The 18,133-nt window shown below is 34.8% G+C and overlaps 1 protein-coding gene across 9 annotated transcripts in view; it reads left to right on the top strand.

Annotated features, from left to right (window-relative positions):
* ASCC3 (activating signal cointegrator 1 complex subunit 3) overlaps positions 1-18,133 on the top strand; it is a 288,803-nt gene that overhangs the window by 134,514 nt on the left and 136,156 nt on the right. For 7 of the 9 annotated variants that reach the window (XM_074862160.1, XM_074862161.1, XM_074862162.1 and 4 more), the window contains one exon: positions 14,009-14,143. In XM_074862160.1, the coding sequence (XP_074718261.1) occupies positions 14,009-14,143 (135 nt within the window). Of the gene's footprint in view, positions 1-778; positions 831-3,253; positions 3,281-14,008; positions 14,144-18,133 lie in introns of those variants that run through there. The other 2 variants (XM_074862172.1, XM_074862171.1) reach the window with 2 other exon arrangements.

Raw genomic sequence — 18,133 nt, 5'->3', positions numbered from 1 at the left:
GTCTAGAAGATTGTGGGAAGTTAAAGTCTGTGGATTCCTGTCAGCTTCATATTGTTCTTCAATAAGAATTTAATGGCAAGGATAAATGATAGTCCAGAAGACATGTTGAGGATTGTCAGTGGTCCAAAGCTTTTGAAAATTCTTGCTCTGTAGCCCAGAAAAAAATGGATCTGTGTGCTTAGTTTAACCTAATAGATAGTATAAACTAATAAACTCCTTATTATTGCCAAAACTTCTGTGTCAAGATAACTACTGTCCACCAAAACCTTATGCCTATCAGAGACTTTTTGACATGTTACCAGAGAACCCAGAAGTAATATCATTAGTGGGTTTTGATTTGAAATACTCAGTAATATAGGATGCTATAGAAAATAAGTGATTTTGAGTAATACATGAGGATGGGAAATAAATATTCTTTATTAAGACACTAAGATGCATCAGGAAATTCCTTTTGACTTTATACTTCTATTCACTTTCCAGAGTTTGAGATTTCTCACATACATGGTTCTGTGGTGTTGATAGTTTTCTTTGTGGTTACTGAAGAGATGACTCCAGAATATGTTACATTTGTATACTGTCATGTATTAATCATGACATATTTATAATATTCTTATTTAGGAGACAATATCTTGAGAAGGGCTAGGTATATAAGATACGGCTTTACGAGGGACATTCTGATTGTGCTAGCACAGTTTACTATTGTTTGCAAACTATTGCATCAATTAAATTCTTCATAACTTTATTAAGTTTCTTATTTTAAAAATTTCTTACACTTGAGGGCTGTTCTTCACTTTGATGTTGAAAACCTGTTGATCAGGATCAAAAAAAGCTTCTGGATAAAGGTCTGTGTTTTTAAATCAGTACTGATAAGAAATAAGCTAGAAAACCTGACTGTTCTGTTCTTCAGTTGTTCAGTAGGTTTATTTATGTTGCTGGGTCTTACAAAACCAGAAGATACAGAGGTTGACATGGCAATTTTCTTAATCTTTTTACTTAAGTAAAAGGAATGGGAATAGATATGAAGATTTCTCTAGTATCCTCTATGTTCCTTTCCTTCAGTAAAGCTGAATAGAATGTGCTTATCACTACTGGCTCCTGGGTTATTTTTTCGTATTATGCATGGTATACATGTAAGTATAAATAGTTTTGGAAACATAAGAAGAAATACAGTAGACATGACAACGCTTATTCTGGAGTGATACTTGACAAAAATATAATTTATGATAATATAGAAACATTTTATTGTACAAAGTGAAAATAGTTAATGTCAGAACAGGACAAAGGGAAATGCTTGAAACAAATTACTGCATGAACTTGTTTTTCTAAAAAAAGATGCAGTGAAAAGCTGCTTATAATTTTGAATAATAACTCGTTCAAGTCCATTGGCATCTGCAAAAATGCAATTGTTAACTGCCTAATGACATATATTTGCATAGTAATAGACTAGCTATTCTTGCTTAATTTTCTATGCAAGACTAGATATTGCTATTTCTATTTCTAGCCTGTCAATTAAAATTCAGAATAATTTCTACTACCTGTAAGAGTCAGTAAAGTATTGTTTGTTTGTCTTATTGAATAATTTGCCCTCTACTTTAATTTTCACTCTATTCATTTTTCCTCTGCATTTTGTCTTATATTTGGCTAATGCTACAAATCGAAGATAGCATAGATCCCATTATACTGTTCTGAAACAGGTTTCCTCTAGTGTCCAGAATCCATATTTAAGCACTGATTCCATAACTGAGCAATTATTTTATAGGCCATCTAATATAATTCAAAATACAATAAAACAAGATCATAAACACAAGTGCTTGCAATTTTTAAAGTAATTAAAAATTTAGAACTTCCTAATGTAAATTAAATCAGACAAGCCAATCAGCGTACATTAGTGGAAAATGTGCATAACTTGTATAGGTATAAGAGTCATGAAGTTTCATATGGGCAAGTACTTTTTACTCAGAAGCATCCTCCCATTAGTGCTGCTGCATACACACTGACTGTACTTCAGTGTAAAGGTTTGATATAATCAGAGTATCCTATTTTAATGTCAAACTAACGGGTCCAGAACTGTTTTATCCATAGCTTTGAATGGAAATGAAGCTGAACCCCTATATGTTTCCTTTTTACGTAGTAGCAGAAGACACAATGTCATATTTTACATGAGCATAACTGAGTGCCTCTCTGAAATGCCTGTGCTCTACTACATGCAGTATAGGGAACTAAAAGGAGACATTAGGGGTCTGCGTCCAGTTGCTGAGCTAAGATCGTATTGAGATCAGAGATGTGATGCCATAGCTCATGTGACTGAGTGCTGCAGTGGGTGGAAACAGGCAAGGTCAGGCCAGGACAGCAAGAAACTTGCTTGTATGTGAGAGCACAGCAGGGATACCTGGAGTTCTGCCTAGGGATGGATGATGAGCCGACTGAGAGTTTAGGAAGAGAATTAGCCAGCAGACAGACATGACCAACATTGTTGGAGTTTGCTACAGACCTACTGATCAGGAATAACGTAGATGAGGCTTTCTTCAGACAGCTGGAACAAGGCTCATGTTCAGTGTCCATGATCTTCCTGGGGGACTTTACCACCCCTATATCTGCTGCAGGGACAATACAGTAGGGCAAAAGCAATCCAGGAAGTTTCTGGAGTGCATTGGTGACAACTTCCTAGCACAGGTGATTGAGGAGCTGGTGAGGGTTGATGCTGTGCTTGACCTTGAACTTAGAAAAAGGGAAGGACAGGTTGGGGATGTGAATGCTGGGAGAAGCCTTGGCTGCAGTGACCATGAGATTGTGGAGTTCAGGATTCTGGTGGAGGGAACAAGGCAAAAAGCTAGACCAGAGCCCTGGCCTTCAGGAGAGCACTTGGCTTCTTCAGGGATCTGCTTGGAAGAATCCTATGGCAGGTGGTCCAGGTGAGCTGGTTGGTTTTCAGGGATCAATCTGCTAAGCTCAAGAATGGTCCATCCTGATGTGCAGGAAATCAAGCAAAGGTGACCTAAGGCCAGTGTGAATGAGAAAGGAACTCATAACAAAACTCAAACATGGAAAGGAAGTGTACAGGAAGGTAAAGCAGGGACAGGAGACCCAGGAGGAATGTAAAGACACTGTCCAAGCATGCAGTAGGACTAAGAAAGCCAAACCCCATCTGGAGGTGAATCTGGCAAGGGTGTAAAGAGCAACAAGAAGGGCTTCCACAAATACAGCAGCAGCAAGAAGCCTAGGGAAAATGATGGCTTTTTTCTGAATGGGGCAGGAAACCTGGTGACGAAGGATATGCAGAAGATTGAGCTACTTGGTGTCCTCTTCGCCTTGGTCTTTGCTGGTAAGATTTGCCTACAGGAATCCCAAGTTCCCTGAGACAAATGTGAAGGATCAGAGCAAAGACTTATTTTTACGCTTACCCTTACATAAATCTATGCAACCTGATTGGAGACACCCACGCTGAAGGAGCTGGCTGATGTCATTGCAGAACCACTTGTGATAATCCTTGAGAGAGAACATGGTGATCAGGGGAAATTTCTGAGAAGTGAAAGACAGCACATGTGATCCCTGTCTTCAAAAAGGACAAGAAATTCGTGTCTGTAACCTGACTATCACAAGCTCAATTGAGGTTACGATGTTAAAATTAAGGGAAAAAAGTCAAGGTGAGGAAGAAAATTTATCAACTTCTAGTTAAAGAAAAATTCCTTGGTCACCCCAGACTAAAATGTCATTAGATATAATCCTAAAAAGTCAATTTAATAACTAAAAGAATTAAGGGCATTTTTTGTGGTGGAATCTGCCTTTCATAGGGGATTCTGTGCACCTTTTAAATCATCTCCTGCCACTTGGAAATCAGTGAGACAGTAAGTTTTCAGAATGTCTGTAAATTATATAGAAACAGGAAAAAGATATGCTAAAATATATAGAGGGGTATTGTTGGAACTATTTGGGACTATTATAAATGTATTTCTTTTGCACCAAAGACAAAGAAGTTACATACTTATGACACCTACAAAAAAAATTTTTAAAAGGTAATAGTTCCACAATTTCTGTGTTTAAAAGTCTGGTTAAGTGGGAAGATCTTTTGCTAGAGATGATACAACGAAGATAGAGGAAAGATGAGGAAAAATGAAGAAATTAAACCAGGACCAACTAAGTTTATGCTGACAATTAGAACAGAGTTATAACAATAGAGATTGTAACAAGTCAGAGAAGATGGAGCAGGAGGTGCATCAAGAAGGAAACTGTAAGAGAAATTAAAATTAATAAGAAAGATGGCGGTATTTCAGAATGTGTGTGATAGTAGAGCCTTTTTTTATGGATAGATTTAGAACACAAAAGGCTAAATGAAGGAAGGGAAGATAGGAAGAAAATTAAGAAAGTACTTCCAATATAATGGCCTTACCATAGCTTTTTACATAGAATTTCATGAGCAATAATAAAAATGAGATGGAACTATACAATATAATATTCATTAGGGTGGGCACATCTTAAGTAAAAAATACATTTCCACATTAAAAGAAACGCAAAAAATTGAAATTATAGGACAGATGTCTTTAAAAAGTGGTATTATTACTACTAATGTGCATTACATGTAAATGCACATTACGATAGTAAAAATATCTGAAAACTAAATAGGAGTTACTACCCTTAAAAGCTGGTATCTCTAAATAGAAATATAATTAAATAGCTGTGTTAAATAGATTTTTTTACATTAGATTCTGTAGAGGTTTTTTCAAAAATCCTAGTCTGTGTTTAAACAAAAATGATCAGAAGTAATTTATTTGAGTGAATAATTAAATCAAAACTTAGCAGAGACAGCTATTAATAGTAATCTATCAAAAGCCCAAAATATATCATGTTACAGTACTGATTAGCTGATGCAACATTATAGATTTCTTTGTTGTTATTAGTTAATATTTTCTGATAAAATATTGTATGGATATTTTAATGGTGGCTCTTGCTGAATTTTTTTGGCATTTTTGACTCTTCAAGTTTGAATGAAAATTCCTGTATTCTAATGCACAGTATTTAATTTTATATGGTGAGTAAGTGCAGTCTACTTTTAACTTGTGAAAAATTTTCTATACAAAAGGAAGGATATATATAAAATGTCGCATTAGAATTAGTTTGTAAGTAGTTTAGAATCTTTCAATTTTTTGTAGTGTAAAAGATCTTAATACACATGCAGATTATATCAATATTTCTTTAAAATAAAGATGTACTAAAAATTAATTAAAATAATTAGAAAATAAATTCAAATTCTCCTGTTGCCTTGGTAAATGACACTGTCCGTTCAGCTTTTTTCATTCCCGTGGTGTTGTTTAATGTGTGAAAAGACTTTAATATGCAAAATACAAAAATCTGCTAAAATAATAGCAAGATTTCTACATTAAACTTTTCAAGCTTTATTATAGGTCGCTTATAAAATTTCTTATATCATATACTCTATTGCTGTTCTTTGAGTTACTAGTTCTGGGTAGTGATCTTTATAAGTTATTGTGATATTAGTGAGAGGAAGGGGAAATCACATTTATACACTGTCATGCTATCATTTAGATTCGGTAATCAAGACATTCTGATTTTGCAGTGAGTTTGATCAAGAGCTATTAGTGAGCCATGTGTGTTGTTTACATTTATATTTCGCGTGGAATATACTTTTCATTCTGTAAATGGAATTAGGCACTGGAATTTTGAACTGTATCTTGGCGGTTGGGGAGAAATCACGAGAGAGAAACAATTTTGTTATTTCTTAGAACAGGGCTAGACATTAGTGAGTTGTATTTGGTCTAGTAGATGGTTTTATTTAATGAGGTGCAAAAGATGATGTTTTTTAACACAAATAGGTGCAGTCAGCGCTCCTTGGGGAGGAGTGTTGAAACCTCATTAGGAATTGAGTTTTGTAAAATACTTGGAAGAGATTTCATACTGACCTTAAGGGAGAAAATGGTTGGATAGATTGATCTGTTGATCCATATACCCTAACTGTTCATTTTCAGTAGAAGTAATACCCAGGTCAAGAACTGGATACCACATAAAAAAACATGTTATAAGGATTTAGCTGGGTGAAGCCAAACAATGTCTTGAAGCTAAAATGAAGTATATATACTTGTCTCTAAATTGCATAATTAGTATCCACATTGCATTAAATAAATTCATTCTTTCATCTTAAATTCTTTGAAAGATGTAATGCAAAGTGGGTGGCAAAACCTAGGCCTTCAGTCCGTGAGGAGAGGTGTTAAGTAAAACAGAGATGCTGAACTCAAGCATTCACATGACCAGCACTCATCATAACAAGACAAAGATACCTGAAAGAGTCCACGTGCTTTCCCAGAAAAAATGAATGCACTGTTTTGGTGTTATCATAGAGAATGTTAGTTTAAAAGATATATTTTTCAGTAGCAAAAGTTAACGCAAGCATCTTTAGTGTCAAAGGCAGAAGAACGGTGTTTCAAGGAATTTCAAGTACCTGATTATAAAATTTTCATGAATTATTTTAGACACTTTTATGTGTATATGTGGTGTGTTTTTTCTTTCTCCTCTAAGTGAAAATATAAGTTCTACTAGCATATAGTTACATGTCTCTGATAACAGAAAAGTACTAGTTCTCACGTATTTTGAATAATAGCATGCTTTTCAGTGCTTTGGTGATGCACTAACACACTTCAGAAAGATTACAACCTGGAATATGCAATACTTGGGGAATGCAAGCACTTCCTGTTGTGAATTTTAAACAAAGTCTTTGGTGAAAATGTTTGATTTGTTTCATACTTTAAGAAAATTCTGGGGAGGTTAACCTAGCTAGAGACATTTGCTTTCTCCTTTCTTGTATATTTTTTATTATTTAAAAGCTTTGGTTTCAGGAGAGCAGCAGCAGACGCTTTCAGCACTAGGGCTATATACACCAGAGCTAGCTTTGAACTGCAGAGTAGAGATCTAATTACACAGTTTGTAGCTGTGGAACCACTTCTCTGTATTCCAAATTACTTTTCCTAACTTATTTGCATAATTTAATGCACAGAGATTTTGCAACTGAAATATAATATTCTCTGACACAGTTAGGACAGGCTAAATTAACCCTCTTAAGACTGTATTGCTGTCTCACAACGTATTTGGTAAATGCTTACCAACTGCATTTGGGTAAAAACATTCAGCAAGGTGTTATATGTCAACTTTTAGCTAGAGCTGGTTCTTTATAAACCTATTTGGTGATGTACAGAGATTACAAGTAAACATTAACCTTAAGACTGGGCACCTCTAATCAGCTAATAAAGCAGTCTATTTTTTTTAATCAGTCTTGGTGTCTGTCTACCTGTCACTGAGAAGTTCTTTTTGTTGTCAGCAATTTGTGCAATAATTTTAAATTTTAAAATTTGATCAGGTGTTGATATGTGATCATGAAATACATAAAAGTCAATTAATTCAAATGTGCATTATTAGTTTAAAGCCAGTGGAAGGTAAATTTCATAAAGAAAACATGCTACACATCTGAAAATTAGGTATCTTTCTGTAAGAGCTGTAGAAAGGCTTATGGGTAGGGGACAGTTATACAATGCTGGTTTCTTAGTTATTGCTTGCATAATAAGATCCTACGTCTTTCTGAATGATTGCTATGATGTCAGACATTGTCATACAATGATTCTGGAGGAAGAGGAGTAAGAAGGCGACATATAGAAAGCATTAAGAGAAAATTAAATATGTTCTTTGATCAGTGAATATTCTGAAGGTCTGTATGCATTAGACCTTTATTTCTTTCTGTTCATTTCATGGAAGAGATTTAATATGTTAAAGAAATAGTTCTGTTTTAGGACACATCTTCATTCCAGAGGATTAAAATTGTGTGGTGGATGCAATAGAGAATAATAGAAAAAGAAGAGATGGTCTGTTGTGTAGGACAAAGAAACACATCACTGAAAATTTAGATTTTGTCCCTGCTTCTGACAGTTTATGTCTGATGTTACAGAAGCTGAAACTGATGAAATAAAAATCTCTAGAAGTACATACTAATCAGGGCTTCTAGATTTTTTGGATTATGACATAGGAAGCATTGATCTGATGATTAAGAGTATTGGGTGCTCATGGCTTCAGTGGAGTTAATAGGAGTTCTGCTTTGAGTTTATCAAGTCATATATAGTAAGCAGTATGATCTCACATCTTAAGTTTCACACTCAGATATACACTTAACCTTAGTTTCACTTGTAAAATGGGAGTGAGGATACAATGTTGTATACATTTTTTCTTGGTCTTATGTAATCCTGACTTGTAATGATTAACCTCGCAGCAAACTCCAGTATGGAATTGTTAATTCTTGAGAGCAGGGTTTGATCAGAGTATGCTAGATAAAACAAGGTAAAAATGGATCTTGATTCATTAATTGAGCGTTGTCTGTTACACATATAGAACATGGCAGGTAATGTTTCAATTTAATAAGGAAGATTAAATACAGACTCTGTTTGTTAAAGACTGGCTTCCCAATTTAGCACCATCCTATTTTCTACATATTTTCCATGGTAGCCCAGCCAACTCCTTCAGGTCAGGGTTGGCAATTCATTTCTTCTGCCTGGCTACTATTCCTAATGATGCACTTGAAACATGTTCCAGTCCCCTGACAGATAAACAGGCTGCTTGTTTTTCGATTCTTGTGGAAAACCCAGCATGGAATTGCACTTGTCCTGTTTAGTTTCAGATGCATGTAGGCAGAAGCTTTAGAAATCATACCTCAAGTTTTATCAAGTCTGTACCAAGCCTCTGCAACTGAAAGCAAAAACATATGCTCTTTAAATATTAACTCCTCAGTTCACTGGGAAAATGGAGTAAAAAAGAATGTTAATGCTTTTTATAGCTACAGTTTACTTCTATGTATAGTATTGAATATCAGAAAGTTTTCAATATTATTAATTTATTGAAATTTATTTAGTATAATTGTTAAAATAAAACATAAAGGGACCTTGGAGTCTAAAGTGCAATGTGGTCCCAATCCATCTGTCTTCAGCTCTTGAAGCATCTAGACTGAGTGCCTCGTAGTATCAAGGTTCCTAAAGCTCCCAGGATTGTTTCTGAACATATACTATGGCAGGCAGTGATGAGAAAGGAACATTTTATTTGTTTATAGGTAAAATACTCCAACTGTTTTTCCATCACTGTTGACATTCTCAGCAGCATGAAAAAAATGTGAAAATGTTTCTCATAAAAATTTCGATTAGTATTTTCATGGATTTTGAATATTGTATCAGTGAACCTGCTGTTACAGTGGTAATATTCTTGTGGGCTTTTAACTGTGAGCACTGCACAGTAGTTCTTTTTTTTTTTTTTCCTTCTTCAATTCCCCACCCAGTACCCTGGACTGTATAATTATATTTCTTCCAATAATTCCATTTTTGTTGGAAAATTAAATTTAATTTATTTTATGGTCTTATTTCTTAAGGCATTTTGGTCTTTACTAGTAGCCCTCATAGTTGTGCTTTTAATATCTGCATTTCTTGAGCTCATATGTATCTTACCTAGCATCTCAAGTAGATGACTGCAGGTGTGCCTAATTCTGTACAACTGTTACATTGGTAAATCTTCCATAGCGCAACATAATATTTTTTGTCATTTTTTAGATTAATCCTCAAGTCTGTCATCATTTCAAATAAAATCAAGGCACCAGACTTTGTAAAAGGTTTCAGATTATTTTCTACTGAGACAAACTGATTATTGAGTGATGTGTTTTAAAGTATGTTAATTGAAAGGAAAGTATTGCAAAAGTAATGCTATGTTGTCATTTTAGAAGTGTTCAGTGGCCAAGATTCAGTTACACAATATACTTGAATAATATTCTATAGCAAAGTGTCAGCTATTAGATTTTATTTTCTTACAGAAGTTCGTATTAAGTTGAGTTTCTAACATTTTATAGAATCATAGAATGGTTTGGGTTGGAAAGGATCTTAACTTAAAGATCATCTAGTTCCAACCCCCCTGCCATGGGCAGGGACACCTTCTACTAGATCAGGCTGCTCAAAGCCTCATCCAACCTGGCCTTGAACACTTCCAGGGAGGGGGAATCCACAACTTCTCCGGTCAACCTGTTCCAGTGTCTCACCACCCTCATAGTAAAAAATTTTTTCCTTATATCTAATTTAAATCTACCCTCTTTCAGTTTAAAACCATTACCCTCATCCTATCACTGATAAAGAGTCCCTCCCCATCTTTCCTGTGGGCCCCCTTGAAGTACTGAAAGGCTGCTATAAGGTCTCCCTGGAGCCTTCTCTTCTCCAGGCTCAACAACCCCAACTCTCTCAGCCTGTCCTCATAGGGAAGGTGCTCCAGCCCCTGATCATCTTTGTGGCCTCCTCTGGACCCACTCAAGGAGGTCCATGTCCTTCTTATGTTGGGGGCCCCAGAGCTGGACACAGGACTCCAGATGGGGTCTCACAAGAGCAGAGTAGAGGGGGAGGATCACCACTCTTGACCTGCTGTTCACGTTTCTCTTGATGCAGCCCCAGATACAGTTGGCTTTCTGGGCTGCAAGTGCACATTGCTGGCTCACATTCAGCTTTTCATCCACTAGTACTTCCAAGTCCTTTTTGGCAGGGCTGCTCTCAATCCACTCATTGCCCAGCCTGTATTTGTGCTTGGGATTGCCTCAACCCACGTGCAGGACCTTGCATTTGGCCGTGTTGAATTTCATGAGGTTTGCACAGGCCCACTTCTCAAGAGTCATGGGCTCTCAGGATCACATCTGCTCTCAAGGTGAGGTACAATTAAGGGTGGAGAAGAAACCTGAAAAATAACAATGGATTTTCTTCTGAGTCTTCAAAATAATAAAATAATATTTCCTTATCTTTTTGATGTTGCTTATCATTGTCTTAGCAGGACCAGGAGATCATAGTTACAGTTGACTTCGGAGTGTCAGTTCCTAAAGGCTCTGTGTGATTATAACTGGAACTAAGAGGTATTTTCTTCACACTTAGTTTCAGGAATGGGCTCTATACAAGCATTGCAGTTGCTGTTCGTTTATATAATAATTGAAAGGAAGATTCTTCAATCAAGGGCCTATTTTCTACTATCTTCTCTGTGACAAGTGGTCTGTGCTCTGCTTTGTGTAACTGCAGTGACGTACAGTTTTACCTGTTCTCATTTCTCAGAACAACTTTTTTATCTGGTTTTTTTTAAATAGGTGTAGGCCACCAAAATGTTACACCTTTTTTTTTTTTTTACTGTAGCTTGTTTAGTTTGAAATTACCTCCTGATACTACTCCGTATCTTGTTTAAAAAATCCATAAAGAATTATACCCTGGTTATTTAAGAGGTTTATTTGATATAGATACACACTTGTGTGCAGATTTCCTTACTATTTTATTTGACTGTTCTTATTAGTTCCTTTCAAACTTGAAAAGCATTCCTGCTTGCAGCTGCTCTTTTAGCTTTGTCCTTCTAGCCATATAACTCCCACCCACTTCAAAAAATTCAGTCAGACTGCACTTATTTGGTCTTTGATTAGGAGTTTTAAAACGGTCAGGAGAACCGGTAAGATATTTGTCAATATTATGTCAAAGCATGGAGAAATGTATTAGTGTAATATGTTTGAACTTAATTAATATTAATGCTGTATAAACACCATTCTTAAAGTTGTCATTTTAGATTTAAGATATAAGTACTGATTTCAAAATTAATATGCAAGACTAAAATAAAATAAAATCTAAAAGATTAAAATACAGTGTAAAACCAATCAACAAACCTATAAAACCCCTTAGTGCATGTAAGACGCTTTTTTCTTTCTTTTTTTCTTTTTATTTTCAAGGAATCAACATATCAAATGCTTTTACACTTCCTAATTCAGAAGTTTCAAAATTGCTTGGATAAAAAAGACCATTTCACCTTGATGCCCAATATTGTATTTCCTCAGTTTCACAACTCAGAATTTAGCTATTTTCACAAGATTAATTTTAATTTATTCAGCAAAGAATCAAATGTTAATATGACTCCATTAAAAAAAAAAAAAAGAAACAAATTAGTAAACTATAAAATCAAGTTGATTTTAAAGGTGAAGGGTTTTTTTCAGTGAAACCTGTTGATACAGAGTTTATAATAAGTGTGAATTCACTAAAGAAGACATAGTGGATCTGTTAATAAAAGGAAATTGCTGGTTTGCATAGTTATGTATTCTTATTCAGGCTTTCTATAGAAAAAATTACAAAAGTTAAATAGACAAGTAATCCTTAAACAGTTAATGAAGACAGAAGGGATATACACTGCACTTTTGTTATGTTGTGGTTCTCTTACTTTTTGAATAAATTTTAAAAATATTTTGCCCGTATGTTGTTTTTAAGTTAGAGAAAATTGATATGTTGCTAACTGTGACATGTATCTGAGAGTATTTCTACTCAGATGAAAGTTAATCATTATAGGAGTCACAGTGTTACCAAATTGGTGATGGGAAGATACATCAGATAAACAGGTAAGGAGTAATTGCACCCAGTAAGCAAATATTTATGCACACATTGTTTATCTTATTATGTCTTCTCTGTATTGTTACCTGAATTGATTTGCTTGGTTTTAATTATAAATTTATAATTTATATAAATTCACAACTATTATGTCTACTTTTATAAAAAATTATATGTACATTATACATTTATAATTAAATTATGGATTTCCAGAGGCAATAACTTGTTTAATTATACCCTAAATAGTGCTACTTTCTTAATAGTGTTTCATTTAAAATAATTCAATTATACATGGCAAGTTGATGCAAGCATGATTGTGCCAGAAGGCCAAAATTAACCTGCAATTCTCTGGAATTTGACATATCAATCTTAAAATTCAAATGAAACTACCTTAAAACAGAACTGTAACTCCGTGGGTATATTTTTAATTAAAATCAGGTGGACTTACAAAACAGTGTTTGCCATTTACTCAGGAGCCAGGCACTCAACCTTTTCCATGTGTTAGTTTCAAGAACACAGAAATTGTCATACTTGATCAAACTGAAGAGCTGTCTGACCAAGTGTGTGGAGTCAACTTAAGCAAACCCAGGGCAATATAAAGTGCTTAGTGGGACAGTATAGAGTGTTTTCCAGTGTACATTTCCCGAGCAGTATGTGGTTAACAGACATTCAGAACTGTTATTACAGTGCAATTAAGTGGTATTTAAATACTTTTCCCTTTCTACATCAGTCCGGGGGCTTACTGATGTGATTCATCTTAAATGTGCCTTGCAGTGAATCTTAATTTAATATCAGTTTAAATTGCTTCATATACATATCTAAAGGAATAGGTATTAACATCTCATTGCTGTCTCTTGGTTCAGATACCATATGTGATGGTAATAAGCATAATAAATTGACAGAGGGATTGGTTCGATGATACCCAACTGTAATTCCAAAGCCTACTGCAGACGTGGGTACAAATAATTTTTGATTACCACTCAACTTTTATTTGATATTTTCAGGGAAATATCCACAGTGTTTCTAAGGTATCTTACTGAGTGATAGTATGTGGTTTAAAACCCATAACAATATCTCTCAGTTTTAAAATTGTATCCCCATTATATGTTTGCATTTGTTGGTGCTTCATTTCATTCTTCGATTGTCCAGTGGTTTAGGACTGCAGTATCCTGAGGTTCTTTATAGTCAGTTTTTGTTTCAGCTGTCTCACATAGTCAAGTTGTACCATCAGGAAACTTATCACCTCACTATTTCCTTTCCAGATCATTTAGGATATGTCAGATAACACAACTCTTTAAATCAATGGTAATCTCTCTACTTTGTGAAAACAAACTATTTATTGCCAACAATTGTACCCTATTCTTTTAAAGACTAAAGAATTAAAAAGGAGAACCTTCTCAAAAGCTATTTGAAAATATTAAATACAATATAGGCAGGATTACCCTTTCATTTCCCTAAAGCAACATTAATTTTCATTAGCATGTCATGTATTAACTTTTTTTTTGTTCCTCTAGGGAATATTTTGTAATTAAAGTGTTTTCATTACTTGATTAAGACCTCTGCTATTTCTCATCAGCCCTGTTTCTTTCTATCTTAAGGTGATGGTGTTTGTTCATGCTAGAAATGCCACAGTACGAACTGCTATGGGTCTGCGAGAAAAAGCGAAAAACAATGGTCATATTTGCCACTTTTTGTCACCTCAAGGATCGGATTATGGACAAGCTGAAAAACAGGTAAGTGAAGAAATTACGTTGGTAGTCTTTACAATCCTAGAATGATGTTTTTACGAGACAGTCCAATACGAGAATAGATGAAGCATTTTTGAGATTTTGGGAAGATATATTTTGCTCTGAAGGGATGTGTGAAATTGCTGAATTGAATAGAGGAAAGGAAAGAGTAAAGGTGGAGGAAGAGAAAAGTGCTGTTACTTTTAGTTTTTTAAACAAAAGTTGATAATAGGTTGTGTTTTATGCAACCTCTACTACTTGACAGTAGTCTTCATATAATCTGCAGCTCAGGAAGTCCCTAAACCACCAATTGTCACAATTTGGGAGAGTACCTATCTCCTGCTTTTTGCACTCTTTCCCTAAGCATCTGCTACTGTGCTCACTTTAAGGCAGAAAACTGTCTTAAAGTATTAATCTGACCTAGCCTGTAAATTTACCACATTTCCAAAACCATCTCACTTTCCTCATGAATCAACTAATGGTGGGCAGTCAAAAAGTAATCTATTTGAGAGTCAAAAGAGGGAAAGGCATTTGAATCTCAAAAGGGTTTAGCCCCCTTAATCTGATCTTTTTTAAAAATGTTTATGTGGATCATAAATTACTGGCATTTTGACCAGTGGCCCAGTACTTGCCAGATGAAACTGTACATTTTTATGCATTCTAACAGTTCTGTCTTTGCATGAATTGTGTTAGCTGACCTTCCAAATTTTTTTCTAATATATAATATACAGAAGTAACTTGGTCTACAATAACTTTTTTTCATCTATTCAAGCAATATGCCAGTATTTCTGCTGAGAGAATATTTCCCAAACAATTCTTAATTCAACGTTATATGTGACATTTATATTGGGTGATGTTGAGGTCTAGAGTCAAAGCGTCTTCTTAATATTCCTTGAAAAATAATGTTCTTTCTCCCCAACTAAATAGCAGAATATAGAGGAGATACTTATTCATTGTAGAAAGTTTAATGTATGTATAAGATACATTCTCTTAATAGCAAATACATCAATAAACTCTTAAATATTTTGGGCCCCTGTGAATTAGGAAATTTGTGAGGGTTTTAGTTTCTGTGTCGGTCTTTAGATGCAATAAATACATTACCTTATTTTATACCTCTGAAGAGAATGTGAAAGGATTTGTTCAGAATTACTAATTATGAATGGAACATAGATGTTACAGCTGGTAAATTCACATTTCTGAAATGTAGAGAAAATTCTATTTTAAAGAAGATTTTTTTAAAATTGGGATCAAGTTCTTTCTGTTGAGATGTTTCTGAGAGCTGTAATAAATATTTTAAAAACTATGCTGAGTTATAAATTGATGTCTATTTTGTAAAAAAGCATATTAAAAAAGTCCTTTCTAGTGGGTTAGTATCTTCTGCATTATAAAAATAACATCAAATCTGAACCTTGAGATCCCATGTTTCTACTGTAAAACTGGTAATTAACACTGAACTTTTTCTCATTAGATTTCTTAGAACATAATCTGAAACTCTTAGTTTATTAAAAATATTAGGTTTTTAATGCTAATACAGAAAAAAATATTTTAAGCTATTGAAAGTACCACTGCTTAATTAGACACTAAAAATTATTCCTAAAGAAGTTAAGAAAAATGATGTGCTCATTTCAGCAGTGCATATTATGTGAGGTATCTGCCAAAGAAGTATTTTTTCAACTCACTCTGTATTTCAGTGAAAACTACTGCTGTATGTTGAATTCCCTTCATTCTGGGATTAAATTAATTAGAAAACATATTCTTATGTTGAATGAAACCACAGGAATGTCACAGAGAAAAGTTCTACACCTATTTGGAATACAGATTATTGCTACCTGTGCTTGAATAGTGATTTAAGGTATCATTTATAGTACAAATTAAGAGTGGTAGATAAGATGGCCTATAGGTTAGTTGACCACATATCTGAAATAACTTATTTTTTCTAAGGGTATTTATGCCTCACACTGAAATCTAGGGTATACTGAGTAAAATAGCAATTTTCCCTGCTCACTCTTCTGTCCCCTACATCCCCACCCCAGCACACACAGATTTGTGATGAATCCCAGCATCTGTTCTAAATCAAATTTTGAATTGAGGATTGTAGTTCCAAATGTTGATCTATGCAAAAGATTATAGAAAAGATGACTTTGCTTTAGAAGATACTTCCAGAAGATTTTTAACTTTTGTAATAAAGCAAACTGACCTTCATTGTAATTAAAAGCAAATGAATTCTTCTCATATATTTCATTGTAATCTTTGATCGTTTTGACTACTTTCTGTATTATTACAATAGCAAAAATGCTTCTTTTGCCCAGAAGGCTTAGGGACTTGTATGTTATAAAACGTAATTGAAGAAGCATGCATGGTATTGTGAAGAACTATTTCACATACTATAATACAGCCAGAGACTATAGTTCTCATTATACTACCTCAGAATCTTAGGTAAACTAATAAAGAATAATTAAAATAACTGAAATATTCACAAAAGTCCACTAAATTAAGTGGTTATTTTGATGCTCAATAAATTTCACTGGAAATTCCCTGAAATATTTAAAAACTGTCACCACAGTAAGTGTAGTCATTGTATGAAAGATATGATTATTCTCCATTGGAAATGCCTGAACCTTTTATTTCAATATTTTATTTTTAAATGTAATGAGTAGACATTATGACTAAGAAGTCTTTAAACATAGAATAATACAAAGCATGTAGCAGTGTTGGCTGCCTTTTTTTCCTGAAGATGTCAGTGTCTTTTACGTTAAGTATCTGGTACTGGTATCACATTTGTGATACCAATAAGAAGAGATTCTCTTTTGATTTTTATTTTAATTATGAAAAGCACATTTGAAATCAGGGTATGTTTTTAATAAACTTATTGTCTATTCCTTAAAGTATTTGTCTTATCACCTTTAGATCATATGCTACCTGCCAAAATAACACATTCAGTCAGCTGTCTGTTCCCAGTAACCCTTTTCCATGAGGGAGTGAACTGTTGATTACCAGAATTTGCCCTGCTAGGGTATCCTGGTTTTGGCTAGCCTCTTTCCTGGTTGCTGTTCTGCTTGAGCAGGAAATCCTAGAGTCACAGTACTATAAAAGGTATTTTAAAAGGTATACTAGTCTACATCAAAAGGAAGAATCAGCTGTGTTTATAGCATTTCTGACTGCTTCAGAAAGTAATGTGTCATATGAGTGTGTTTTGATGTGATATAATACTTACTATTTGTGGATATAGCAGGCAGATTACATCTTTGAGGCAATGCATCTTGTGTACCATATTCGAAAGGACAGACAGGGAAGACAATGAGAGGAAGTTGTGCTCTGTCAGTTAGATCTTTGGCTGTGCAGAGCTCCACAGTGAAACCAGACCTGTGCAGCTCCTGTCTGGTTCAAGATTGGAGCAGGAGGGAACAGACAGGGAGGTTGTGTTTGGAGGTCTGTTATGGACCACCTGTCCATGGAGGGGTAGTAGATGTGACTTACTAGGAGCTACTGGCAGAAGCCTCCTGCTGGCAGGCCTTTGTTTTCATGGGAGATTTCAACCATCTTCTGGTATGGTAAGCATTATTCAGGCAACTCATGAGGTTCATAGGCTGTGTTTAGACATGGCTTTTCAATCCAGCCAGACCCTTACTTGGCTTACTGCTCAAGCAGGGAAGAACTGGAGGCAACTGTTGTCATGAATGGCAGTGATGGTTGCAGTGATTAAGCTCAGTGTGATTAGTAGCTAGGAAGAGTGTGAAAGATAAGGTCAAATACAGTTACAAACGAAACTGGTGATGATTATCTTGGAAAGCAAGACCAAGAAATATGACTCTTAATAACAGAACAAATTTATAACTAGTGACCGATAAGAAGGAAGAGGTGTGAAGACCATAGCAGTGAATGAGAGAGAATTGTGCTCTCCAGTAGAGTTCACATAATATTCTTGTGGCTGCCCTGAGTCTTACAATGACTATCAAGAGGCAGAATAATTCATTAAATTTTTCCAGTGATCAGTAC

The sequence above is a fragment of the Strix uralensis genome, chromosome 3 (genome assembly GCF_047716275.1).
Source record: "Strix uralensis isolate ZFMK-TIS-50842 chromosome 3, bStrUra1, whole genome shotgun sequence".
Lineage (NCBI taxonomy): Eukaryota > Metazoa > Chordata > Aves > Strigiformes > Strigidae > Strix > Strix uralensis.
The sequence above is the reverse complement of the archived record's forward strand: the minus strand, read 5'-3'. Positions and strand labels throughout refer to the sequence as shown.